General features: G+C 38.3%; 1 protein-coding gene across 2 annotated transcripts in view; it reads left to right on the forward strand.

Moving 5' to 3' along the window:
* The window catches only part of PITPNC1 (phosphatidylinositol transfer protein, cytoplasmic 1), an 88,659-nt gene extending 61,585 nt beyond the window's left edge, over positions 1-27,074 (forward strand). Inside the window, exons 6-10 of one of the 2 annotated variants that reach the window (XM_009323673.1) lie at positions 6,015-6,110; positions 15,247-15,402; positions 16,161-16,224; positions 19,716-19,834; positions 22,817-27,074. In XM_009323673.1, coding sequence (XP_009321948.1) covers positions 6,015-6,110; positions 15,247-15,402; positions 16,161-16,224; positions 19,716-19,834; positions 22,817-22,822 — 441 coding nt within the window. In that variant the 3' untranslated portion in view covers positions 22,823-27,074. The remainder of the gene's footprint in view (positions 1-6,014; positions 6,111-15,246; positions 15,403-16,160; positions 16,225-19,715; positions 19,835-22,816) is intronic. The other variant, XM_009323672.1, reaches the window with a different exon arrangement.
* Positions 27,075-27,080: the final 6 nt, after the last annotated feature.

A 27,080-nucleotide genomic window follows, 5' to 3' on the forward strand; every position in this document is an offset into this window, starting at 1 on the left:
AGTAAAATAAATTTTAGGTACGGCCACCTAAGAAGAAAAGCGATTTCTAGTTTCGCTCTTTTTAGGATGGTTTTTTCCCCTATTTTTTGTCTCCTATCTTAGTAACATGAAACTAGGTTGTAACAAACTTCAATATAGCGCGTGTAAATTAAATGTAAATTCACTATTTAAGGAAACTGCCATGAAACACCAATTTCAGCTGAAATGGGTTCGGCTGTGCCCTGGCTTAGCCTCACTGCACTCCAGGATATCATTCTGTAAATTGTCTAAAGGATTGCTAGGCGTCACTGCAAAATACGTCAAAATCAAAGCCGGGGTCACTTTTAGGGATGATTTTATTTGCACCTGGACTTTTTCTGTATGACGGTATTGAGCATCTGTTTGTCTCCTGTATAACTTGCAATGGAATATCTTGATTTTGTGAAGCTTTCCCCCTCTAATAAGGCTCAAAAAATACAGGCGAACAAGTGGAGAGGTTAGCCTAAAATTCCTTCTGTGTGAAGAGCTCTCTTTTTGTTGAACAGAACTACAAATAGCATGTCCCAAGCACATATGGCTATCGCAGAACATAAGATAAGGCCGATACTGACAGAGAGTGTGAACAAGTAATATGGTTGTGCCTCTACTTTTTGATTTTTCTAAATGAACTACTGAAGTTAATTAGTAAATCCAGCACTTGAATAGATGTGACTTTAAAAAAACTAATCCCAGTAAATATTATTGATAGTGTATTATGGTCTGGGAAGCATAGCTACTTTGACATAATTACATAAAAATACATTTCTCCGTTCAGAAAGTACAAAGCTAAATGAGATATTTCATAAGAGGTGGAATAATTGAGGAGTCGTGACACGGAGATAAAAAGGAGGAGGGAGCAAGGCTGCTGATAAATATGTAACTGCCTCTGTGAGTTCCACTCTGCGGCAGACAGTGATATTCCCGTGCTGTTCAGTGAGCCAAATTTACTGCTCTCGGGAGAGACTCGATCTTTTTCCACAGAAGAATTGCTCCCAATTATGTGTGTCCGCATAAATAGTTTTAGCCGGTGAACAGGTTGAAATTGGTCATTTCCTGGCATCTTTGCCCAAGTAAATCTCAAAAGCAAATTAACAGACTTTGGGGGTAACTGGGGTTGGAACATGACTTACGGAAAAGTTACACGCTGAATAAAACTCCATAGACGAAGTTCTGAGTAGGTGGGTTTTTCTTTCAGGCCAAATTTTCCTTCAGAAAACTGAGAGTTCAAGTGGATCAGATGACACAACCTGCGAAAGGATGCTGTAATAATAAATTGGAGACTAGCCAGTAGTTCTGACGATGGCAATCTAAGGAGATTAGAATTTCAAGTTGGAGAGAAGGTTTTGTGCCGGATTTTCCCTTTTTTAAAAGGAAAAAAAAAAAAAAAGAAAAAGCTTATTCTTGCAGTCCTTGCTGCGGTTATACCTCTAACTTTCACATACTACGAAATATAGATTTAAACCATCCTACAAATGATGGCTACGTATGTATTCTACTCACAGAAAGCGCTCGTCATCAGACAAATTGCTCAATACCTGCAAGTTGCATAGTTAGACTACATTTCAGGGATGAGAGAAAATACAGAGAAAACCCAAAAGCTTCACTAAAATATTAACATTTGAATTAACAAAGGAGCATATACTTTGCATATATGCATCTAAGCTCAGGGGCTCTTCTAGCTGCATACTGTATTTTTTCCATTTTCTTGAAGCTCAGTGACAATGAATCAATATAATAGTGAGAAAGGCAGAGATAAATGTAATTTAATTTCAAATTCTAATGTTTAAAGATATTTTTGTCATGCCATTCACGTCATAACCTACCTATCCCACTAAGATGTCATCTTGTGATGTCCAGCTACTGTAAAGTCAAGATTTAAGTTTGTTGGGGGATGCCTGTTGGCTTTGTTGGCAGGGCGGGGAAAATGGGGAGGCAGAGAGGGAAGAACAACGCTTTCAGGCATAGGTATTGACTCAAAGAAGGATTTAATAGAAGAGGAAATTTGATTTATCGTAGAAATTCTCATCTCAATAAATTACATTTGCGTGTTGTATATTGAACAATGTGGTCATTGTGGCTTAAGTTTGTAGGTGGGCACAGGTGTCTGATTACTTAGCACATGGGATCATAATCATGTTTGCTACCGTATTACCTGCCTGTAATTAATTTAGGAGTGCTCTCCTTTTTTGGAAAAAAACCCTTTTAGCTCTTATCTGTTTCATTTCTCTGTGCTAGCTGCATTTCTCAGCAGTGGCTGACTATCTGGATCTAACATAACAAGTAAGAAAAGCATAGAGATCTTCTCTCACCTAAAGCCTCACGAAGGAGGGAAAAAATAGCTTCCAGAAAAAACCACATCCATTTTCAAACTTGTTTGTTTACAGTATTGAATTTTCTATATAAGTTACCTTATCATTTTTGTCTCTAGCAACTTGCCTTTATTTCTAAGTTGACCTGTTATTTAACTGTTTCCACAGGAAATCTTATGTCCTGTACGTATTAGTGTTTAAAATGTGATTTACCTGCCTTATTACAGCCTTCTGACCACAAACCCCTTCCGCGCAGGCTGGTAGGAAAAACATTTTGCAGTAAAGACAGAGAAGAACAACTTTCCAGCTGGTAGTCCCTTGAGTACCTTCTTCGCTCGTGATGATAGAAAAAAAAGCATCACAAGAGTGAATGGTATATTAGGGAACACAGCCAAGCCAAACAGGCACAGATTTGACCCTCGGGAGTCCTGGCAGTGCAGATGAGCGAGGAGTTTGCCAGTGTGAATGTAATCAATGGATTCAGCTGGGTCTGGCTTTATACTACTCATATCCAAACCAGGTCAGCTGTGGTGATTGGCCATAAAGGTTAAATTTTCGATTAGCTACATCTGAATGAGGCTGAAGCCAGCACCTTTGAAGATAGAAGAAAAAGAAGAAAAACGGGAACGGAGCTTGTAGAAAAAAGATACTCAATTTGTTGTTGACTTGCCATCGTCTCATAACCTGACTTTCTGTTCTGGCTTTGGCTCCAAGGAGAAGAGAAGTTACCAGCAAAGTATGTGCTAGGACACGTCATTGTAGGCCATGAGGAAAACAAAGGAAGGAAATTTAAATACACCAGCACTTATATTTCTGCAGTGTCCCGTATGACCTTTCTTTCCTGAGGTACTAGAATCATCTGCCAGGCTTTTTTTGAAAATTTTCCCCAAAAGAAACTATTGACGATTGTAAAGATGACACAATTAAAACCTTTCTTCCACTTTTTGTCTAAATAATGATGAGTTTTCATTCCTCTTAGTGTATAAATGTTTGTCTGTTGTAGAAAAGCTGTCACACCCCCCAAAAAAAACCCCCAAAACCCACAGCAAAAAGGACACTTCAGCCTGAATGTTACTCTTTGTTTTCCATTTGATTGTGTGTTTCAATCTCAGTTAATTACTTGGCTTCCAAATGTAAAGCCGGTCCAGTTCTTTCCAATATAATATTTAATATTCTGCCTTTCTACATCATCTTCTTAAGGATACAGATTGTTCTCACCATTCATTTTCTGCACATTTGCAAATACAGTTGCACAGATTGGGAGCCTTATGCTTCTTTTCGTGGCCTTTAATCTCTTCCTTTAAAACTTCTAAATTTCTCTAGTCTCTTTGATCACAAGCACAATAAACCCATCCTCCCTACAGGTTTTAAGACAATCCCAGATTATGTGGCTAGGAGAGGCAATAAGAGAATTGGAGCTAAGAAAGAAATCAGTCTTGTTCTCTAATGACTTCTTATTTTCTACTGCTGATAGTATGAGAAGATTAAGTCTCTATCTGCAAATCTTGTGAGGACAATCTAAGAAGGGGAGAAGCATAAATGATTAGACGACAACTTCTGCCAGCGAAGGGAAGCGAGAATGTCACTCAACAAACTTTTGGAACGGAGGAAACGGTCAGAGATAGCCTAAGCAGCAAATAAGGCGTAGTTGAAACGGTTGAAAAATTCCTCCTGGTTTTGACAGATTGGCAAAGGCATCTGTCATCCCCGCTTCTATGAAAGCATTTTAAAGAGAGAAAAAGAATTTAAAACTATATTACTTAGAGGTGCAATATGTGGATCAAGCCTGTGATAGAGCAGGGCACGTTTCTTCAGATGAGACATTGGGTAATAGTCCCAATCTAGGTCCTTGCAAATGTGCAGAGATATGCGTGTGCTTCAATTTATTAGGCTTGTACTTAAACCACGTACCGATTCAGAGCCTCAGCTGACCTGGTAACATCCATTTAAGAGAAATCGCTATTATTTTATTTAAAGCTCAGAGATTATGGTGAAATGCATCTTGTTCCAAAAATAGCTCAACTGATTTCATCAAGGGACTGCTCTCTATATCTGAATTGTAGGAAAAAAGCAAGCAAGGAACCTTATAAAAAGCAACCTATATTATATATGTATAAAACATAATAGAACAGGGGTACATTTTTTAAAATAACTAAGAAAAAGCACTGCAGGGGAAGGATCTCTCAGCTCCAATTTGTTCAAATAATCAGCATTATTTTTTGCAAAACATGGATTGGAGAAGGAAAATAAGCACACAAATAAAAACAGACTGGAGTTTCCCTTTGTTCTGTTCTTCTGCAGTTTCAGACATGTTAACGTTTTATATCCAGTTCAGTAAGCATTCAGTGTTGCCTGGTTTATTCCAGTACTGTTAACTACCAAGACAAGTTAAAATTGTACGGTCAAACTTCAGCTTTTCATTTATTTGAATTGTGATTTCCTGAGCGGTGTCTTCTCACCAGCTGGTGTACTTGTTCATTGTAGTTCATTGCTCGCTTTGAATGCTTTACATGGGCAGCCGCAGTTCTTTCCGAAACAATAAAGTAGCATTCTTGATACCAAATAGTTGCTGGCATTTTGTATTTTTAACTGTTCCTCTAGGGTGAAATGAAATTAAATTAACAGAGCGTTCCCTACATTTATTTTAAAAAAGAAAACAAAAATATTTATGCTTCTTGGAAACATTAGCTATAGAACGTTGTGCCCCAAAGGAAAAATCACATCGTTAGCTTGTTACTGATCTTGACAGCGTGTGCGCAACTTCCCTGAATTTTATGGCACTAATTCATGATAGCCTTTTAACTAGTCGCTATTTCCAAGTCCCAGAATCACGAGTAGAAATTTATTGCAGACATAACGTAAATCACATGGGTCGCTAAGATGCCTAAATAATTAAATTATGGACACAGGCACAGAAGTATACTACGGGCATTTTCAAAATATACCCATCATTTCCCTTGCGTAGAACAAGAGACTTGGTGTTCAAAACCGGGTCCTAAAGGATTAAAATGAAAATAAGCTTTATGTGTGCACAAATGGATAGTGGAAGTTGCCAGCTTCCACTGAGGGCAGTTCAACCCACATTTTGATTCTTGGTGTAACGGCAACTTTCCTGACTAGTTCACACGACACACCTGCATTCCATTCTTGTCCCTGGGCTGAAAAGGTTGGAAACAACCAGAGTCCAGAAAGTCAGGTTTTTTACACAGGATGGAATCTAGTTCAAAGATTAGAGAACACAGTAAAACCAATCCTAGCTGTTGACTTTACTACTTGTGACCGAAGCCTCCGTTCCAAAAAGTGCGAGGAGGACCAGTGGTGTGAGCACTAAGTGCTGAACGCGACGTGTTGCATTTAACCGTCCACTCTCTCTTGATCTGACGTAGTGGATTGTTCCCCAAAAAGTCTGTGGCATCATTCGTTCAAACTGTTGTTAACCTTGCTTAGGAACACCTTGCCTATATATGATCTTGAGAACACTCATTTTCTTTCCTTTGATGTAAGCGGTACACGAGAGAATGTGACTGTGTCCCTGCAAAAACTTCGGTATCTTACGTCAGAAGCTGTTCAGGCGCAACCCTAAAATACATTATTCAAGTCACTGAGAATGGCTCGTAACCGTTATTCCAGGTGGATTTTGTAAAGGTGGTGTTCTGTTACAGTCTTGAATTTCTTTAACTCTTGCAGATTTTTGATAATGAAGCTAAAGATCTGGAGCGAGAAGTTTGCTTTATTGATATTGCCAGCGATGAAATTCCTGAGCGCTATTACAAAGAATCAGAGGTAAGAGACAACTTGATTGTGAAATGGTGAAGAAGGGAATGTAAGAGGCTGCAGGGAAGCCTTGACAAGAATCAAAACAGTTTTATTTTTGTATGAAAACTTGCTGGTCGGTAGTATTTAAAAAGCTTTTGATGGGAGGAGAAGCTGATAGCAACCTCTCGATCTAGATTGCCTGACGCTTTCTTTTGCGGATGATTCCTCCAACCTTTTGAAATGCTTTCATACCCTTGTCAGAACATATCCTGGACCAGACCTTTGATATTCAGCTGAATTCATTCAGGGTAGAAAAGGACTGTTCTTTGAATCGTGAAGCTCAGTTGTTTGCAGGTCTGAGCAGTTTTAAACATTACTGTTGTCCTTATTCGCATCCCGCCCCAACTAATAAGTCACGCGAAGTGTCTAAGCCCAGGCCAAGGACAGATATGCTGCAGTGAGAATAGGGTTGATGCACAGTTGCTCAGAGGCGACCATGACACAAGACCAAGAGGGACTGAAGCGTACTGCGTGCTGCGGTAAATCTGCCAATGAGCATCAGTGGCAGCAGACACACTCACTCTCTTAAAATTCCCTTGGAAATTGCTCCCATGTATATTTGATAGCGCACATCTCTGAAGAGCATGTTTCTTTTAGGTCAATGCAATTCACTGTTTTGAAATCAGCGGCCACCGTGCAAGTGAAGAGGAGGTCTCAATGTTTTAACCTCAGACTTGAAAAATGATGGTTCACAAGAAGTAGCTAGAGAGGAATGATCAGATCTATGCTTGCATTTAATTTTGGAGATACGATTTGCCTCTGGAGCCAAGAATATATTCATAGCCGGCAATGAGTATGGCAGCTGTTTGGCTATACAAAACGAGACTACATAATCATTTTTAGGATAGAAAATGAAGACTTGCCAATGAATATATTTCTATACCATAGGAGACATGAGTTTCAGACTAAAAAAGTCAGGTACTTGTTATCTTCCAATTATAGATCCTATTTCAAATTTTATGTATGGGTCATAAAACAAAATTGGGTCTACAGTAGAACGAAAAGTAATTTTATTAGTGTCCTTAGATAACAAAAGCCGTCTGTTACGTACCAAAAATTACATAACACCTCATGAAACAGCTTATTGGTCCCATCATCTTACCTGAACTCCATGGTCTTCTGGTTCCATTTAGGAATGAACCGCTGCATTTGACTGTGTTTTAAAGAAATCATGTAAGATTTTTCATCTCGGTGTGTGCACTTCCAGAAATTGTAAACGTGACGGTAACGTCTAGCTTTTCAGCTTTCCTTCCCATTTTTAATAGCTGACTATTAAGCATAATTTCCATATGATTAATCTCACGATAATAGAAAAACAGCCTCATGTTAAGCGAGAAAAGAATTTCAGAGTCTTTGTGTTGTTATTTCAAAGACAAATCTAGAGACCTGATTCCAAGCAAAATTTTAAATGGTTTCAAACAACAAAAATAGCCCAGCATCTGTTGTTTTTTCTGTACTGATGGATGATTTGTATGTTGGCTACCAAATTCTCTTTCAGAATTCATACAAAATACTAAGAACACCTTAGCATTTAACTGTGCACATGCTGTAATTGATATTGAATTAATAATAGTTGAATTCAGTATCTTCCGAAGTTTACAAACTATGGGGTTTTTTATGCTACCGTATGATTAATATGAAGCCAAACTCCAATTTCTGATGAGGCCTCTTTCATAATTTAGGGGCTATAAAAAGACTTTGAATGTTTGTAAATGTGATTTCCGTTTGTTTTCAATCAGAGCAGCAGAAAAAAGTAACTGTATGTAAATGAGAAACGGTCTGTGTTTTCCAAATAACGGTTTCAGAGACAACTGAAAACCATTTACTGTAAGCTTTTGAAAGGTAGTTTAGTTACACTAATAACAACAATTTGGCTGCTTTTAGAGCATTTAATCTGAATTGATACTAAGTTTAAAGATTAAAATTGAAGTACATTCCTCAGGATTTAAGAATTAGATCCCACAGGATAAGTGTTCTGACTCCCATCCAGAAAGACCAATCTGGATGATTTTAACTTCAGGCATGTTAGTAATCTCTTCATTTCGATGGATCTTTCACATGCTTAAAATTAAGCAAGTTCTGTATCAGGGTCGGCATACTTAGTGTCTTCTAGAAATGAGCTTTAAATTTCTTTCATATCCTGACAAAAGCGCATCTCTCATCAATTAAAAATATACTTCAGTTTTTAACTGCAATTTTCATTATTTAGTTGTATTACTGTGTATTAGAGAAGCAGCTTAAATAATTTAAACCTTTCACACACTACTTACGCTGCTTGCTTTTTGTTAGTGCTTATGAGCCTGCTTGTCGAGGGTGATTTCTGGTGTGATCAGCCAGCACTAATTACATAGTTGCTATTAAGCTGGTATTTGTGATTTCAGTTATTTTTAGTTTCAAAGTGTTCAGTTATCCTTCATAAGCTGTTTGGGTCAACATCCTATCTTCTTCAGAGTCCTCTGTATGAAAAGCCCCTTTCTACAATCTGACTGCAACCTTTCTTTGAGTTAGCGCGTCAAATAACTCATCGACTATAACAGAACGAACCATAGCAGGTTTAGTGTTGTTTTTCTCATTCCTATAGACAGAAGATATGGTTGTGTATGCATTGCACCGATATCGTCAATAGAGGTAATAATATTGCCGTTGCCACAGGAGGGGTCAGGAGGTATCCACGGGACCCACGGCATCAGGCTCAGTACAAACAAGTGCAGTAACCGTTCTCTTCTTCCTAGCACCTATGATCTAAAAGATTATTTTTCAGTTGCCCTGACGTGAATCTTATAAACAGATCTATATTCTTCCTTCCATTGGAACTTACATAATAATGATTCACACATAAAAAGTCAAAATGTATAAAACATCTTCGTACGTATAATACTCCATTTGAATTGCATAGCTCATTTTGACTTGTGCTGATTCTGATGAGAAAGGACAAGCGTTCCATGAAAATGTCATGACGGTTGGTAAAATGATTGAATTCAATTTTGTGTACATCTGCTTTTTCTCTCCTTCTAAATATTAACTAAAATTGAAAAGTAAAAAATATAGTTAGCTGGAGGCTTAAGGAGAGCTGTTGTTTCATTGAGGAATGCTTTAAGGGAACCTCTGCCAATAATACTGAGTGATCTCTTGGCCAAAATCATCCAAGTGATTTGAATTCCCTTACGAATGGAGGGCTTATCTGTCAGTGTATGCACAAAAAGGACTTAAATCACCAAGTAAACAGTGAATCGGAAGACAGTTTTGTTAGCTATTACAAACACGTGCACAGAGTCCAGTTCTGTCTTCGTGGAGGTATACTGATTTCTGCTGTCAAAAGAGTTGCCCTTGTAGAAGGCTGGAGGAGGTATAACTGCAGCAATTCTGGGCATCCCAGAGCAGATGACTTAATTTTAACTTAATGGCCATCTACAAACTTCGTTGTGAAGTAGCCACCAGAATACTTAACAGTGCTGCCACATCTTAAATAAAGCTTTTTTTCACAAGCAAGGACCTACAAATCCTTAAACTTTTAAGAAGTTTAAATGTGAGGTTCCAAATCTAGATCCAAACTAACAGGTTTGCCTGTTTTTCTGTAAGGAGTCACATATGTTTCCAAATCTGAATGTCCGTATTACACTGAATACAGAATTTTGCATTTCTCTATAGAGGATGTACAAGCCTACAGGTAAGAGTAGTTGTACATTTTGTAAAGTCATTTCCTTGTGACTTTACCATCAATGAATATGTATCACCAGCCACCATGTATTCCCCATATAGACACATATATTGATCTGAATTACAGAAAAGAATAAAACTGAGCTACGCTGAAGAGTGAGGGCCTCGAGTGAATCATTCACTGAAATGAAACATTTACTGTAGACATGAGCTACTGAGCAAAATGTTCTTTGCTACCGTATTCAAGTTCTCAGAATGACCAGTGTTTCGTTTCCTGTTTATAACAAAGCAGCTGAGAGTCGGACAAATGGAATAAACTTTTAAAGTTACCTCCAAACAGAGAGATTTCACGCAGCTGCTGCAGTGTTCTTCTTCGATTGCTGTCGGTTTTGACTTTAACACAGCTGCACTGTAATAGGTCCAGCTTACCACTGTCCAGGTGCTTTCAGAACAACAAAACCTCTACCACATTACAGAGCCAGAAAACTGTGGTAGTGGAAGTAATACAGCTGCCTCAGCCCCCACAGTGAATGCGTGCAACGTGTTGGTACGGTACTTCAGTACAGGGCATAGCAAAAACAGATGAGAATTCCCTTTTCCTCACTAACTTCAGTTGGGAGCTTACGTAAAGGCTGGCTGGATTATCATACTTTAACACCTCAGAACTGTCCCAATATTTACGATTCTGAAGCGTTTAGCTGGCTCTTCCAGAAAATACATTTTAATGGAAATTCAAAAAGAGAAAAAAAAGCCTTTAAATAATGACTCCACATGAATCTCTGTAGTAGCATCTTTACATCAACAAATCTTTCCAGAGCCCTAGCTATGTAAGCTGAAATCCAAAACCTAGCAACTACAGCTGATGGTGAAATGCCAGATCACATGTATTAAAACCATGAAGGATTGGTTCTGAAATTCAAGATCAAACAAAATGGTCGTCAGCGTAAAGGGAAAAAAAAACCTGACTGCACTTCAAAAGCACAGTGGTGGAATATATTGCAATAGGAGTCTGAAGAAACAAATCCGTGCATTAAAAGGAAGGAAGAGTCTTTGTTTCTGGGACATCTGAGTAGCGTCCAGTAAGAGAATAGGATGTATGGCGTAATACAATGCACTTTCACCTCTGGAGAACGTGTTCAGCCTGGGGATCTTTTCCCATGCTAAAATGGCCTTACAAGCAGCAAGTCATTTTCAAGACGGATCGGTGACAAGGCGAACAAGATGTTCCATGCAGGCTTCCAGCATACAGACCAAGGAGGTGGTGGTGTCAGCTGCAGAATAGTATGGGATCTTCACATCGTGCCTGATACCATGGCAAAGCCAAGGGAAAGCATGCCCATTCAGATGTGGAAGTTTTCTGTAAACGATGAATGTATTTCATTGTTTAACTTTAAGTAAAAAATTACATTTCAGAATTAAATCTGAAAAGGCATTGCAACAACCCAGTGCCGTATTGTCAACATGTTGGTGTTTGCCTCCTGGAAAGGGGGTTACAATTCTGCATCTGATGCCCATGACGTCTGCAGTCCATGAGGAAGGTCAAGTAAATAAATGCTAAATGCTAAATAATGGAATCTCCAACAATAAGCATGTTGAGCCAGGACCCGCCAGACGTGGCCTAAGTAAGAAACACTGGGAGAGTGCTATGTTTGAAACCGCATCCATCACATTGTGGCTTTTACTTTATTTTATTTTATTGTAATTTTACATTTTATTCTCAAATAAGCCCAGCTCATGGGTAATGATGTTTCTCCTATGTTAGCAGAAGTGCTATTTTTAAATCACTCTGCACCTGGCAATAATGTATTGCAAATACAGAGTAGGTTTTGCTCCTCTGTAGCAAAAGGATTTGCCAGATGGGCTTTCCTAATAAATTGTGTCTGATAAAAGGACGAGAAGGTTATTTAAACAAGAAGATTTTAGCTATGCCATTACATTTAAAACAGATTGAGGATTTTGCCAGTAGACAAATTAAGGGGGAAACAGTGAATAGACGCAGTATTCTTTGGATGATGGCCTCTCTAGAAAGGAAGGCACGGGTGGCTAAAAGTAAAAATAAGGCACAGACAAAATCAATGATATAAACAAAATGGGGTCAGACCAAAGATCAGCTCGCCCGGTTTCCAGTCACTGTCAGAAGTGTTTCAAACTCATGTGTGCCACATATTCCTGCCTAGAGAGTACGCTGCTTTGCTCTACCCTGGTGCCTCTGGTATACGTTTTGCAAATTGCCATACCTTTCGCAGGAGGAGTAACGAATGGCCATGATCCAGTACAGGCAGGTGCTCAGCGCTTCCTCCTGGGACCTGGAGAGATGTGAGCATGGCACATGAGTCTAATTTGTTTTACCTGACTAACCTAACCAGTGAGCTACAGCATGAAAGTCCGAAGGAGCAGCAGTGCTGTGTACCAATATTATTTCTACTTGCATTTAATAGAAAATTATCATCCCTGCTTCACTTTTTTTTTAGAAGGACTTTATATGCCTAATTGCGGAAAGGATTCCAGGCTGTGAATCTTAATCTGGCAATTTGAAGCACATAACATCATTCTGGGTTGTGGCTTTCATGTCAAAGATCTCATTGATTTCAGTGGGCTTTGGATCAGACATTGAAGAGCAAAAGATCAGCAGTCCTGGTCACACCAAAGGTCCTTCTGGCGTGGTATGCGCCCTGTGGCTGTGGCCAATAGCAGAGGCCTAGGAAAGGTGTAAATGTGTGCAAAATAGAGACATAAATATAGAGATTCTTCCCCTAAATACTTCCTCGTGTGAACCGTAGCACAAACAATTGCTGAGCCAGAATTTGTGTCTTTGTAAAATAGTCCAAGGCCTTTTTAAAGACCTAATTTTTTAGCATCCGGGTAAAAAGCCCAGTGATGTTAGTTTTACTTATGATAACGACTCACCTCTGTAAAACACTCCTGCCCTTTGAATAGATGGCCCAGAGGTTAAACTCTCAAGTTCACTTCGCTTAATGTTGCTGTGTATCTTATGTCCCACTACTCGGCTTATACGCAATCCTTGAGTTTTAGCTCACCCGAGCAAGCACTCAGTAAAATCTTTAACATCTTGATCCTTCATACAGCAGTCTGGAAATCTATTCCTCTGAATTCTTTCTGTTTCCTGGCTTTCATTCATCAGTCCACAGTTTTATAGTATCAATATGTTAAAGTTTTCAGAAAGGCAGGAATTCCCATAAAAGCTGTTAGATGTAAGTTGCCCGTGCTGTCCGTCATTGCCTGGCTCTTTGCTTGAAACAGACAATTTGTGACTAAACTTCATGTCCTTCAAGAAAAATGGACATGATTAAGGGAAGCAAAGGTGCCGTCTCTGGGCGCTGTTAAAGGAATTTGCAACTAGGAATGATGTCATGGATGAATTGCATTGCAGTAGGTGAATTATTTGTGGGCCACTGATTTAAGAATGATTTCCACTATGAACGCCCTTGCCTGCTGGGTCAACTTCACAAAAACAAAACAAAACAAAGCAAAACATTGCTTTCACAGCATCCAGAGGGCTCTTGCAGTTTGAACGAGACACAAGTTTTATGCATGACTGAGCAGTCATGCAGGGTAGCTGTTCATTATATAATTTTTATTTATAAATTCTGAATGCTTGATACTGACTCCAATTCATTACATTAAATCCCTTTGGACTGCGTTGAAGTTATTCCATTATAGGTCTGGTTATCGCCGAAGGGATATAAAGTATCTCTGCATAATACTCAGTATTATTAAAGTGCGTATCTGAAGTGCTTAATCAAGGCAATGGCTCCATCACACTAGCACCATATGTGCATGTAGGAAACAGCAGACCCTTCCGTACGTTAAACTGTTTTCCGTTGATTTTCCTTTTTTCCTTCTCTGAATACTATGTCTTAGTTCTTCCCTTTTCATTTTTTTCTGTTTATTAGTATTTTTATATTGATTGCTTCAGGCAATAATCAGTTATAAAACAACTCTTTCAACCAGAAAATATCTAGATCAATCTGCGATCAAGCTTTATTGAGCGAGAAGATTGGCAACAGCATGTGACTATGAGTTGTGATATACAGTGGTATGTTGCTCTGATATATGATGATGATGCATTGTTTTTTATGGTGATTTAACACTGGAACCTTATTACACTGCGAGCTTAAAGTTTCTATTTAGAAAAGAATACGTCAGCAATAAAAGCAATGACTTTCACGGAGAAGGAAGACTTATCGCCTCATTAGAGCTTTGTAAAGAGGCTTTAATGACAGAGCTTCAGTTTATGGATAAAGTCGGAAGCCAAGTCAGGAGATAACTAAACATTAGAAAAAAGGAACGCTGAATGATCTATAAGCTCACAATAAATGAAAGAAAATTAAGATCAGAGTAGTCTTATCAATTTGTTAGTTTTTCTTCTAATTGTCTTCCGTTTAGCACATAATTTAAGCACGTACTTAAATACATATTTAACTGCTTTTGTAACAAAGGATGGGTTTAAAAGGTCTTCCCAGATCTCAGCTTCGGGAAAGGCAACGCAGATGAGCACGAGGGGTTATTCCTGAAGACAGATTTTAGAAGCTCCACTATGAATTTACTGAAACTACATTTTTTTTTCAAGTTTTGAAAATCAAGCTTTAACCATAAATTATTTCTATTTACAAGATGTAATTAGCAGGATTGGACATAAAGTGAGATGGAATTATACCAACATGGAAAATAACACTTTGATAGATAAAACTGTATCTTGTATGGATAAAAGTAAACCTTAAAGATGAACCAATGTCCTTACTGGTTTTTTGGTCTTGCTGTTGTAATTTCAACACCAATTTATTTGATTTTTCCAGTTAGTGAAAGAGAGACAGAGTTGAAATTAGTCATTCAGTGTTTTGCCCAAAGATACCGTAACTCAGTTGTAACCAGAGATGGCTAAATTGGAGGAGTTTCGTACTTTGCTGCCCACCTGGATATACGAGTCCACTTAAAACTGAAAACGGCGTTGTCAGGGTCACATCAGTGTTGATGTGTCAAAGCTCCAAGCTCAAACTGGACATGATTTCAGGAAGACAGGCAGGGGTAGAAAGTACTAGTAAATCACACCGAGGGAGCAGGGGAAAAGCAAGCTCTGAAGAAGCAACGTTTGTTTTTTTCCAAAGGCCATAAATAACACTTGCAGTGCATTGTATTGTAACGACTTGCAATAAGATATTTTCCTATAGCAGGAAATGTCCTAGATGATATGATTGTCAAAGCATGTGCAAGAATACGCTGCCATCGATTCACTGGCTGTTGGATAAAAGACAGGATTTGATTTTAGTATGTCCTAGTGCTTATTTAAGTCAATTTTATATTACTTTTTCATAATGTTTTTTAGCATGTTTTCATATTTTATGTCTTATCAGAACATTTACTTTAGCAAACTGACAAACAGGACTTACTCTCCTGCCTTTCTCAGCATGTTTTCTTCATTTTGCAGGATCCTAAATATTTCAAGTCACAGAAGACTGGGAGAGGCCAATTAAAAGAAGGCTGGAGAGAGACCCATCAGCCAATTATGTGTTCCTACAAACTTGTGACTGTGAAATTTGAGGTCTGGGGACTTCAAACCAGAGTAGAGCAGTTTGTACACAAGGTCAGTGAAACAGGAGCTGCTTCTTATCCTTCACATAAGCAGAACTTGAGTACTACCCTGCACAGGAAGGTAACTGTGGCTGTGTAGAAGCTAGGGAGCTCAGCCGAATCTGCTTTCAGACCTCTCTCAAGGTCTGAAAGATCTGGAGCGCAGCCAAAGAGTTCATCTCTGGGTATAAACTTGACAAAAGCCTGGAGCTGCTCAGGCCTAAGGTTGAGAAAAACTATCTGTAACATTTTCAGTACTGTGATGAATATATGAGCGAAAGTATTTGTGAGTATACATGAGTCCCATACATGTAGCACTGATGTGCAGAATTTCATACAAACAGGTAGTGGGAAAGTTTTCCAATCAGTCTACTAAAAAACTAATGAATGAATAATGGCATAACAGCCAAATGATAATATTTTTCAGAGTATCGACCTTCCACATGTTTAAAAAACTAACAAGGTATAAGAAGAGTTCCAGAACGTCTTAATTTCCCGAAGATTAATGGGTTCTGTACACATCCCAAATGGCTTCCCATGCTAGTCAAAGCCATGCTGATGTGGTCCAGTGTTGGCAACAGGTCCACTTCAAGTGGGAGGTTGGACTACAACACCTTCAGAGCCAGTATGTCCGACTCTCTGGGGCATGTCTTTTTAGAGACAAAACTGTCAGAACATTTTTCACTGTAAATCATGTTGAAAGACTACGGTGTTACTTTTCTAAAATGTTTCGTTGCTGCAGAGGTATTTGACCTTTTCCTTGTTTCGCAGGTGGTCAGAGATATACTATTGATTGGTCACCGGCAGGCTTTTGCCTGGGTTGATGAGTGGTACGGTAAGTATTCTCCAAATTTAGCCCATTTAAAAGGGCTCATGCAAAGCTTACGACAATTAACAGATTTCCATTTGCTTTCACGGACCATCAGGTCCTAGTGTAAGTTGTTCACGAAAGAGATGGAACTACGTTCAGTTTCTCTGGAACATACGGAGCTCGTTTACAGCAGGTTCTTTGTAACAAGAGTAGGCTGTATTTTAGGCAGCCAGTAGGCAGCGTACAGGGACGCCTTTACATCCCATACATCTCAGAATATACGCATCAGTCCAGTCACCCTGCATGGTAGGCAGATAGGAGCCGCCCCTGCCGAGAATCATCTATATGGAGAACTGCATGCAGGTTTGAATAAAGCTTCTTATTAAGACAGCATTAACATGCAGTCATTTCCATACTGCAAACTCCGAGGGCCTCTGATCCAACACAATTTCAGCTTTTTAGGAAAGTTTTAAACTGTTAATGGGGACTGCAATAAAGGAAAGATGGAGGTCTAACGTCCTTTCCGAAAAATGGATATAAATGTAAAACCTGCTGGGTCTGATTCAGCAGCAGCTGCATGCAAAAACTGTTTGGAATCCATGAACCAGCTGTAGGAATGGGCACTTTCAGTAGTACAGAGTAATCCTGAATATCAAAACAGCCAATTATATTTTATAAAACAAGCTCACGGGGGTTGTGCTTTTTACATGCATTTTCAGTAAGATGTATCCATAATCATAGATACTTGTAGAACAGTTTGTAAGATGTTTCTGTAACGTATGGCAGCAATTTGGGAATCTATTTAGAATGTTTATTTAAACCCTCCTTAAGCTTCGGGAAACACCGTTTTGGGTATTTCATGGATAAGAATGACACCTGTCTTTCATCAAAACTCAGAAACATTCTGCATTGCTTAAAAATAGTCAATTAGCCCAGCTGGTGGGAACACATACATCTCCAGTGACTTCATAAACCTGCATAATTTTACACTAGAATCTAACAATAAACTCATTATGCTGATTTTTTGAAAATACAGAAGAATTTGCTTTTGAAATCACAATGTTCGTATACATTTAATAGTGCATGAAAATCTCGTGCTGTAATGATCATAAAAATACTGAAATCTACTAAAAATATCCTCTATTTTGAGATGACCATAAACTAGTAAGAGAATTTTGTATCCAGTGAGAGTGAGTTCTTAAGAGATTTTTTTTTTTTCCCATTTTTTACCTGAAATGTAGTGATCCGTTATTTTCCCTGTACAAAGTCAGGGAAACGGATGACTTTAAATAAAGAAGCCTGACTTCATGTAAAAATTGAGCCCACAAATTTGCCCAAAATCTAACCAAAATATCTCTTAAAGTGAGACATAAAGAAATGTTACTGGGAAGCAAAGAGTCATCTGCACTTTAGCAGAGTTATTGATAATGATAACAAGTGAGTAATCATGAAGTAAAACATACGGAATAGGTTTAGCCCCAAAAAAAACATTTAACCACAGATTTTCCCATCTTAACTCTGAATGCACCCTGTCAAAAGTACTCTTTCCACAAATAAAATATTGTGATACATGATTATCTTGTGGATTTTTACTGTCACGGTGAGTCTTTTTACTAAATAATATAGCGTACCTTTAGAACTTAATTGTCAGGCTAAGTACACAACCTAAAAAATCTGGGCTTGCTAAAATAGACATGAATAAAGGCTAAGTATATAGCAAGATTTATTTAAAAAAAAAAAAAAAGAAAGTGCAGAATGTTAGTTTAGGTAACTCTCTGTGCTGTCTGCAGCCCTTATGCATGGTTTTCCAGTTCAATTTAATACATATGATCTGTAAAGCTGTTGTGGTACTGCTCTTGTGCCATGTTTGTGTGTGTGGGGAGAGTTTTTCAGAAATACTTTTTAAAGTGTCTGTGTGCCTTCAGTGTGTCTATTAGCACCTTTTAAAATAAAAGTTTGAGAAAGACTTGGAGACGATGTGAGTCAGCTAAACTGAATCAAATAATCAGTGTAATAAAATCAATTATTAAACAACATGTTATGGGTGTTACTGATTGATTACTGTTACTGATACTGTAAGTATGAATGTGTCTTGTCGTTAAATTTACTAAACTGTATTTAGATTTATTATTAAGAAAATCTATTTTCACCGCGTTATTTACTAATAAAGAGCATGTTCCCTGCTTGGCAAAATGCATCCTTAGCATGTTATTGACATGGCTTATGAGCTTGTTTTTCATTCCACATAACAGTAAAAGGAAAAGGCTAAAAGAGTATGAGTTAGTGGTATTCCATGTTTCCTTCTGATCAAAATTTTAGACTGCGTTTCATTTTCACTGATGAGGTATTACATCGTGCTACTGATATAACAGCTAAAGTTACCTCTTTCCTTAAAAGCTGTCTCGTAAAATGCAGCAAGAGCCTCATATCACGTAACAAGGAGCGGTGTGATAGAAGAATTTGCAAATCCAAGTGACACGTAGTAAACCTGAGAAAAATTATAACCTCAAGAACAAAGACACCGTGTACATTACCAAAAGTGGTACACATTTGCAAGTATACTGTGCTAGTAAAATGCTATTTAAGTTTTGTGAGTAACAAGTTGATGGCTATTTTCATGAAGCTCTGAAGTTATCAAACCGTCGTAAAGAACAGACCAAAATTCTGACAGCCTTCATGTTCACTTACACCTTACTCGCAAGTAGATTTATTGAAATCACGAGAATACTCAGAAGAGTAAGGTCACAAGTCAATTAACTGGATTCTTTATGGTTTTACTGAAAGTGTGGTTTATGACAAATCTTTTTAAAATCTGTAATAATGGTTTGGAGTTACATAGCAAGCACCTAACAGATTATGCACTAGTTTGACAACATGAGGCATGCCTAGACAATGATAAATGATCCTGCTGGTAGAATCAGCCTGATTTGTGGAATATTTCTAATTCTTACAATTCATTAAATTGCTTGAGGCTACAGAACTGTTAACTTATTCACTATTAGTTCACTTACCAGTATAATTAAGTGTTAGTTTCTGGAATCTAAGCTGATGTGTGCTCTAACAGTAAGAATGTTTGCTGGTTAAGAGATGTACTATGCAAAGATAACATAAAATCTTTTTGAAAGTTCCTGGAAAGGTAAGTAAATATTTATAATACTTCTGTTTCTATCCTTTATTCCAAGGGATCTTCTAAAATCTTTTTAGAAGATCTTGGCCTTTGCCAAGGCCTGCACTTCAATACTTTTGCCTACCTTATGTTACACAGATACGCCTAAACAATTTCCACTCCTTCCTGTTCTCTGACTCCCTTTGACTTAACCTTCTTACACCTTCCTTGGCTGATATAACTACCTTTATGAGTCAATTTCCATAAAGCTAGTTGCTCCATGCTTTTTTTTAAATCCTTTTTTGGCTTCTGCTGAAAGACTATGTGTTCCTAGAACCTTCTCCTTAAAAAAAAAATTAAGTTTGCACTGAATCAGTGGAAAATGCCAACAATTTTGAACTTTTTACAGATATGACTATGGATGATGTTCGAGAATACGAGAAAAATATGCATGAAAAAACCAACATTAAAGTTTGCAACCAACATTCATCTACTGTGGATGAAATAGAGAGCCATGCCAAAGCAAGAGTATGTCCGTTTTCAAAAACATATTGCCCATCCTCAGCTAATACGCCTGCACAGATCAGAGAAGAGCAATGCACTGATCTTGCTGACCAGTCAGTGGAATTTTGGGGAGGTTTTGCTTCAGTAGGAACAGAATCTTTCTCCATCAAGTGCAATCCTGCCTTTCGTTTGCACTGTAAACTGCCACTGATGTAAGAAAGGGTGGGGTTGCGCTCATATACAACTCCCTGTCTTCCAGGAAAACACCATTCTCAAATTTCAGTTGGATGCATGAAGAGGAAGTTAAATATCAGTTTTACTTTCTATTAGTTGAACAGTTAAAAAATGCAGGAGTTCAGAGTGCTTCAGTCAAAAAGCCAGGAACATGGGGAGTGGAAAATTTCCGTGGGACTGATAAAATTGTTTGCTTCACCAGGAAAAAAAAAAAGCTAATGAATTATTCACTCTTTTGAAACTGATTTTAATGTTGTCATTGATTAGCCACCAACAAGGTGAGAAGTATTTTCGGAAGTATATAACAGCAGTTTGTGGAGAAGGGCAGGTTTCTGTGTAGGTTCTTTGATTCAGATTCTGGAAACTTCATGAAGTATTTAAGTTCCTAATTTGGGCACCTCAAGTAAAGGCCTAAAATTAGAAATTACTACTATCTGCAAAGAGAAAAGATGCAGTGATATTTGCTTTTGAAGTGTTAATTATTCCTTTATTTCTACTAACTGCACTGTAGAACTCAGTGATGGTTTTACTCCTGTAACGAGTGTGGGGCAGGGCCTGAAGGGCTTGAAGACTTTCCTTTGTTCTTATGCAGTGCAAATTGTTACCAGCCTGAGAAGATGTTGTCTAAGCAATAACCAGGAAGGTGATTCTCGTGTTCGTAATGCTGCAGCTCCATTGACGTCAAGCTTACTCCTTAGCTGAGCAGTAAATTGAGAATCGCTTCTGACTTTGGCTCTACACTTCAGGATTTGGCTTTGAATGAAGTCTGCCATCCGTAGTTCCCACGTGGAAAATTGCCATTGAGGTCAGAATAGAATTTGTCATTAATGATAAAAAAAGAGTCTGAGCCTTCTTAGCTCAGGATAAAGACTGGTTTTACTTGAGCGTGTATCAGAACAGAATTGAATTCAAAGGGAGTGTAAGCTAAAAAGCCAAAGTCAGCTGAAGGGACAGTAAGGATTTCATGTCTGAAATTAAAATGGACAGTCATGGAGGATACCACTTAGTAAGACTTTAATCAGTCTTCACTTAAATGGCCAGCAAAATGAGAAATCTTCCTGTCCTCTTCCACTTTCATTTATCCAAGACAACTTTTGTTCCGTGTTGTACAGAAGTCCTGTACAACAATAGCTGAAATGAATGCATGGGCTCCCTTTGATGTCAGGGTGCTTTTAAACCATTTGAATTCAGAAACACTACACGCACTGTTACAGGGTGTGAAACAAAATGTAAATCAGCAAAACAAGTTCAGATCTATCTCCAACACAAGTAGGTACAGTTCCTCTGAGACCATCTGTTTATTTCTACCACTTATCTCAGAGTTGGAAATAGCTTAGTCCTCACTCCTAATAACTGGCACAGCAATGTAAGCTGAAAAGGTCCCTGGAATGTCGTCTGCCGGGAAGAGAGAAGGCAGCTGGCAACATGCATGCTTTTGTTTATTTAATATGATGATGTAATACAACATAAAGCTGCTTCTACATAACGTGTGCAGCCAAGGCTGCAGATGCATGCAGCTGGGTAATATTAAAAAGTACCCATGTACTGGAAGTATAGGATTTTGTCATACATATGGTAAGCACTGTTGCCAGTCCCATGTCTCAGACACCCAAATGTGTGAGAATTTTAAATGTATTAAAATGCTAGTGTTTTTATTTCTGGGTTTTTGAGCTTTCAGAGCTCAAAGAATCTATAAAATGGTTTAATGAAATATTTCAAATTTACAAATTTAACACGACGTTCAGCAAAAACCATAAAATTTATTTCAGTTGGCTCAGTGGACATCTTGCAGGCAATGTAGACATGAAGCAGCAGGTTTCAGAAGTCTTGCTGCTTTTTTTTGCTCAACTTACCCGTTTGTAGCAGATGTCGTTCGTTTGGGATTTCACCAAAAAAGTTTCGCAAGGCTCAGCTCGGAGCACATCTATGCTGGGATCGCTCTGCCCTCTTGTGGGTTTCCACAGCACTGTGACATGTTTGTCACCGGCGTGAGAAGACTTTCAGTGCTTTTAAAGCTTTCTGTGGACCCGGTTTTCCATTGCAAAGTGGCTTTAACCCCTCATCTCATTTTGCCTCTATTTTGCAGGGAATTAAGCAGTGGATTTGTCAGTTGGCCATAAATGTTTAAGTACAGATTCTGGATGGAAAAGTTGGAAGGCGTGTTGTGGCTTTATCAAGTGAGAGGGAATTCTTTAGGCTTTATTAGCAGAAGAGCAAAACGGCCTCAGTTGTGTGCATGCAGCTGCAACTAGGAGTCAGTAGAAGCTGTGCATGGGGGGGAGGGAGAATTTTTCATCCCTTGGTAATTACAGGAGACAAACAAACCGATGACAACCCTTTACTCGTTCATGCTCATAATTTAGATCGGAAAAAACCCAGCAACCTATTAGTTTTATTTTGTTTGGAGTTCTGGAAAATTCTACTTGCTAACTGTGTATCTAAATGTATTCTTTAATTGCCTGTGAAAGATCTCGATTCTTCCAACAATTACAGAGGTAGCACTCTTTATTCACTTCAGACCCAGGTAGAAGAAGAACCGTTAGTATGTGATTAATGTATTTAACTTCATTTTCTTAACGTTTGCCACTTATTGTACTCCAGTCAATGCATTACAATAGGAAGGCATTCATGTGGAGAATCACTTAATGATATGCATGATAAGCAATCATTCCCTGATTTAGAATTTGGATGGAAGTAGTTTAACTGAGTTAATGAAATGATCATTTGAAATTATTCTAACATGCCTTTATCTTTCTTTCCTTCTTGTTGAAGACATGACAATGGATGAAGTCCGAGAGTTTGAACGAGCAACTCAGGAAGCTACCAACAAGAAGATTGGGATTTTCCCACCTGCAATATCTATCTCTAACATTTCCATGCCTTCTTCAACCCGCAGTGCTCCATCTAGTGCTCCATCAACTCCTCTCTCCACAGATGCTCCTGAATTCCTAACAGTTCCCAAAGACCGACCTCGGAAAAAGTCTGCTCCAGAAACTCTCACTCTTCCAGATCCAGTGAAAAAAAACCTTTAAATTAACCCAGCATGTTTCCTCCTGATAAGCCATGTCTACCACTGCAAGAGTGATGTAACTCAATTTCTACAAAGGTCATGGTGGTTTGTTGGTTGTTTTTTTGCTTAAAATAATCTTACTGGTGTGGAAAGATTACTTCTTTACTCAGACTTGATCCTTAAAACCTTCAGAGAAGTGCATGCAAGAGAACGTCGTTTATATATTCCTAAAGTAGTGTTTCAAGCCATATGGTGCATCTTACTGACATACAATGAAATAGTCTGAGGGGAACCCTGTAAAAGAAAATAAATCTTTCTGTAGCAGTATTCTACCTACAAATCTTCATCTAGGTCATAGCATTCATAATTAGGAGTAGGTATTTAGTAAAGCTGCCAAGGACTTCTGAGGCAAATTAGTGCCAACTAGAATGCAGGGTTGACAGGAAAAAAACCCTCCCGTTTTCTTCTTTTATAGCCGATTTTAAAATCCTTCCTACTCTCAGGCTTCTCCTGTGTATTCATCAACCTTTGACCTGTAACTCATTGTACTTGAACACCAACAGCAATCACTCAGATTCACATTTTGCTTAATATGACTCAGGATTTGGGGCCTAGCTAACAAACGCAAAACTTTTCAAACCTAAAATACCACTGTATGGAAGCCCCAATTGTAATTAATTATACTGACTTTGAGGCCATTGAACTATTTCTATCTTGCACAGAATTTGTAAAAGAAACCACCTATTTCTTGTAGATAATGTATTTTAATAGCTCTCCCCCGTCCTTTTGTGATCTCTTAAGTCTGTATTGGTGTTCATCAATGGTATTCCATGTGTAAGATTGAAAAAAAGCAGCTAAATTGAGCCAGTTGAGAAGCAAAACCAATGAATTCTGTCTTTTCCTCACTGGAAGAAGAGTGTAAGTAAGACCTTGAATGTAAAGGAAAGGAAATACGAGACTTCTTTTTCTTTCCTGCCTCGCGTCTTTCCCAAACGGCACGATCTCTGCTAAGAGAAAGCTGCTGCCGGGCTTTACCATCGTCTAGGGAAGGGGTGAACAAAATCAGTCACTTTAAAAAGCAAATGAATTGTGGGGCTGCTCAGTCCTGTGTAGGGTGACGCTAAGGAAACAGAAGTGTTCCTCCTGGTCTGCATGTGAATCACTCATCGATCTCAGGAATTAAAATGTAGAAAAGGATGTTTCCTGGTAGGGAAATGTAGATTGTGGAAGGAGGAGAAAAATAAATGGCAGAAGTGGTCTCTTCCTTTTCAAAATGTAAGCGCAGTGAGAAACTTTCCCCACTGACCCCCATTTGGGGTACTTTGTTCTCTTTCATACAAATTGCTATTTAATGAATGCTGGCAGTATCTGTCTCTGTCGGTAGCTGTAGTAGACGCTGTTCAATTCCCAGTGAATGATAGCTATTACCTGAATCATATGATCAAAGGGGGTGATATTTTGTACCACTGGTGACATGGTACATGGATTAAAAAAAAAAAGGGAGTCCTCCAGAGCTGAGCTGTCATTGAATATTGAACAATCAGTTTGGGGATGGCCTTTTACCTGGACGGGACGTTTGTGCCATCTTCTCAGCACAATGCTGTGATTCGACTGGCTTAAATGCACTGAACTTCTCAATGGCTCTAGATCTAGCAGAAGCGATGTTGAATGTGTGATATTTATAGGGTAGTTTTAGTGGCAGGAGAGGTAATTCCACTGCCAACCTGCGCTGAAAACAAGTGTATATTTGTTTGATAGTTAAAATTCTGTAGCTAGCAAAATCTGGGAGCTCTTTGTAGGTTAGCTGTGGTCTGACTTCATGCACTCTCCCACTTACTGTCCATGTTTTGCTTTGCTTTTCTTCTCAGAGCTAGTAATTCTGTGTGATCAGTATACTAATGGGTGATGATTTTTTTGTTTAAAAAGAAGCCACTGTAATGATGCAAACAAAACTTTCCTACATTAGTTTATGATTTCAGCTTAAAAAGTGTGCAGATTAAGTATTCATGATTATAACTGGTCTAATCTTTTTATTATTATTTATTTAGAAGCAAGATTGGAACATTGGCAGAGAAGGGAAACCCTTGAAAACATAAAGCATTGTTTGGTTGTTTTTTCATTTCCTGAATTTGACCTATATAGAAATGGTTTAGGTCTGCTCCACCTGAAAATCTATTTTTCAATTAATTTTTTCTTTGTCAAAGAAGAATTTGCTCAGCTCTAGTCATAATGTCCTTGTGCTTACATATTACTGTTTCTATATATGTTTTGGCATCTGGGTTTGACACAGATTATTAGACCAAAGCAGTCATACCTTTCCTTATATTTAACTGACTGATTTCCAATCCCATGTGGATACACTGATTATCATATTAAGTAGGTTTGGGGATAAGGCACGTATGAAAATTATGAACATACCTGAATAGGACACATCTTAATAGCTGCATGACAGAGATGCAGGAGAACGACACTGATCGTGTCATGGGAAGAATGACAGACTGCTTAATGCTGTGTCTCCGTCTGCACGTGCCGTAGCCCTTCCACCGAGCAGTGCTGTTCCCGACGATTACCAGATTTATTGACCAAACAGCCTGAATTCACCGTTGGCCACAGCAAGGATCACGATCAGCCACATTGCCTCCACGTTGCTTCCTAATGAAGGCAAATAAAAAGATCTGTAATGTTTCATTGCTTCGGATAAGAAACACCCCAGGCTTTTTGTTGCCTATGTAAGTACCCTCTGCTGTGTTCTGCTTTGCCTTTTTCTGTTTGGTTGGGTTTTGTTTGTTTGTTTTTTCAGGTAGGATAACTTCTTCTAGAATATTCCCAGCAAACACAAAAACCCACACAAAATTAAATGAAAAGGAAGGTCTGAATACTTCAGTAGAACATCTTGAGGCAAAGGGGTTGTTTTCATTACTGATTTTTTCGCAGGGCTTTCTGTTGTATTTTCAAACATGTTTATTAGGAGGAAAAGAGAGAGCGTTTTGCAGGTGTTCATCACTTCTTTTGCAAAAATAAACCATGTGATTATTTAGTGAGTACATCTTTAGAGCATGGTGCCACACAGCAAAGCTGAACAGGCACGGTAGCCGTGTTCCTATTCTCTGCCACAGTGACTGAAGAATTACGTGATACAGCTCTGTTGGGACTTGACAAGGAATTTTTCATCAAGGAGAACACAGTTCAGAGCAAATAACGTGATTAGTTTGTTTGGGTTTCTATTAAAACCTCCTCCCAGCTTTGCTCATACTTCTATGTATTTCATATAGAACAATCGTTACAAAATAACTGGCAATTCACTGCAGTCTTTAGAAGGGTAGTTCTCCTAATAAATGAAAAAGGGGAGGTGCCCATAAAGACTACGAGGAGCAGCACATTCCTGAAACACATACTTCATGGGATTTCTTATGAATGTAATGGTTAATTCGGTAAATGACTGGATAAATCTTACGGAAAGAAACTATTTGACATTATTCTTTGGCTTTTTGATTTTGTGACATCTAGTAGCCAGTTTGCATTAATTGCTGCTGTAGAGATTTTGTATTTGTTCCTTGAATTTTAGTTTGTAAAAAGACCGCTACGTTTTGTTAAAACTGCTTTGAAGCTTGCTGCACTGTAACTTCAAAACAATGTGCTATCATTTGAAATAAGCCAAATGTATATGCTTTTTATGAATTAGTGAGTGCAGTAAGAGAGAATTCATGATCTTGTCAATAGGAGCTTTTCTGTTTTCATTGTTTGGACTTGGTTTAATATGTGTAAGTTAAAATTGCTAAGTAAGTCTAACAATGTTTTGCTTTAAATGAACAGCATGGTCATTGAATTACAATCTGTAGTTTTGTGGTGTCACTAAAACAGGTTTCATTGTTTTATTTCATTTCTGTGATAATTCCACGTGACTCTGAATGTCCAGTAATTCATTTTTTTTATTTAGAGCAATCATGGCTACATTAGGCAATACATCACTACCATCAAAGAAGGACCAAGTTTTGAAATGCTCTGCATGTTAAATAATGCAAGGTT

This window comes from Pygoscelis adeliae, unplaced genomic scaffold (genome assembly GCF_000699105.1).
Source record: "Pygoscelis adeliae isolate BGI_AS28 unplaced genomic scaffold, ASM69910v1 Scaffold75, whole genome shotgun sequence".
NCBI lineage: Eukaryota > Metazoa > Chordata > Aves > Sphenisciformes > Spheniscidae > Pygoscelis > Pygoscelis adeliae.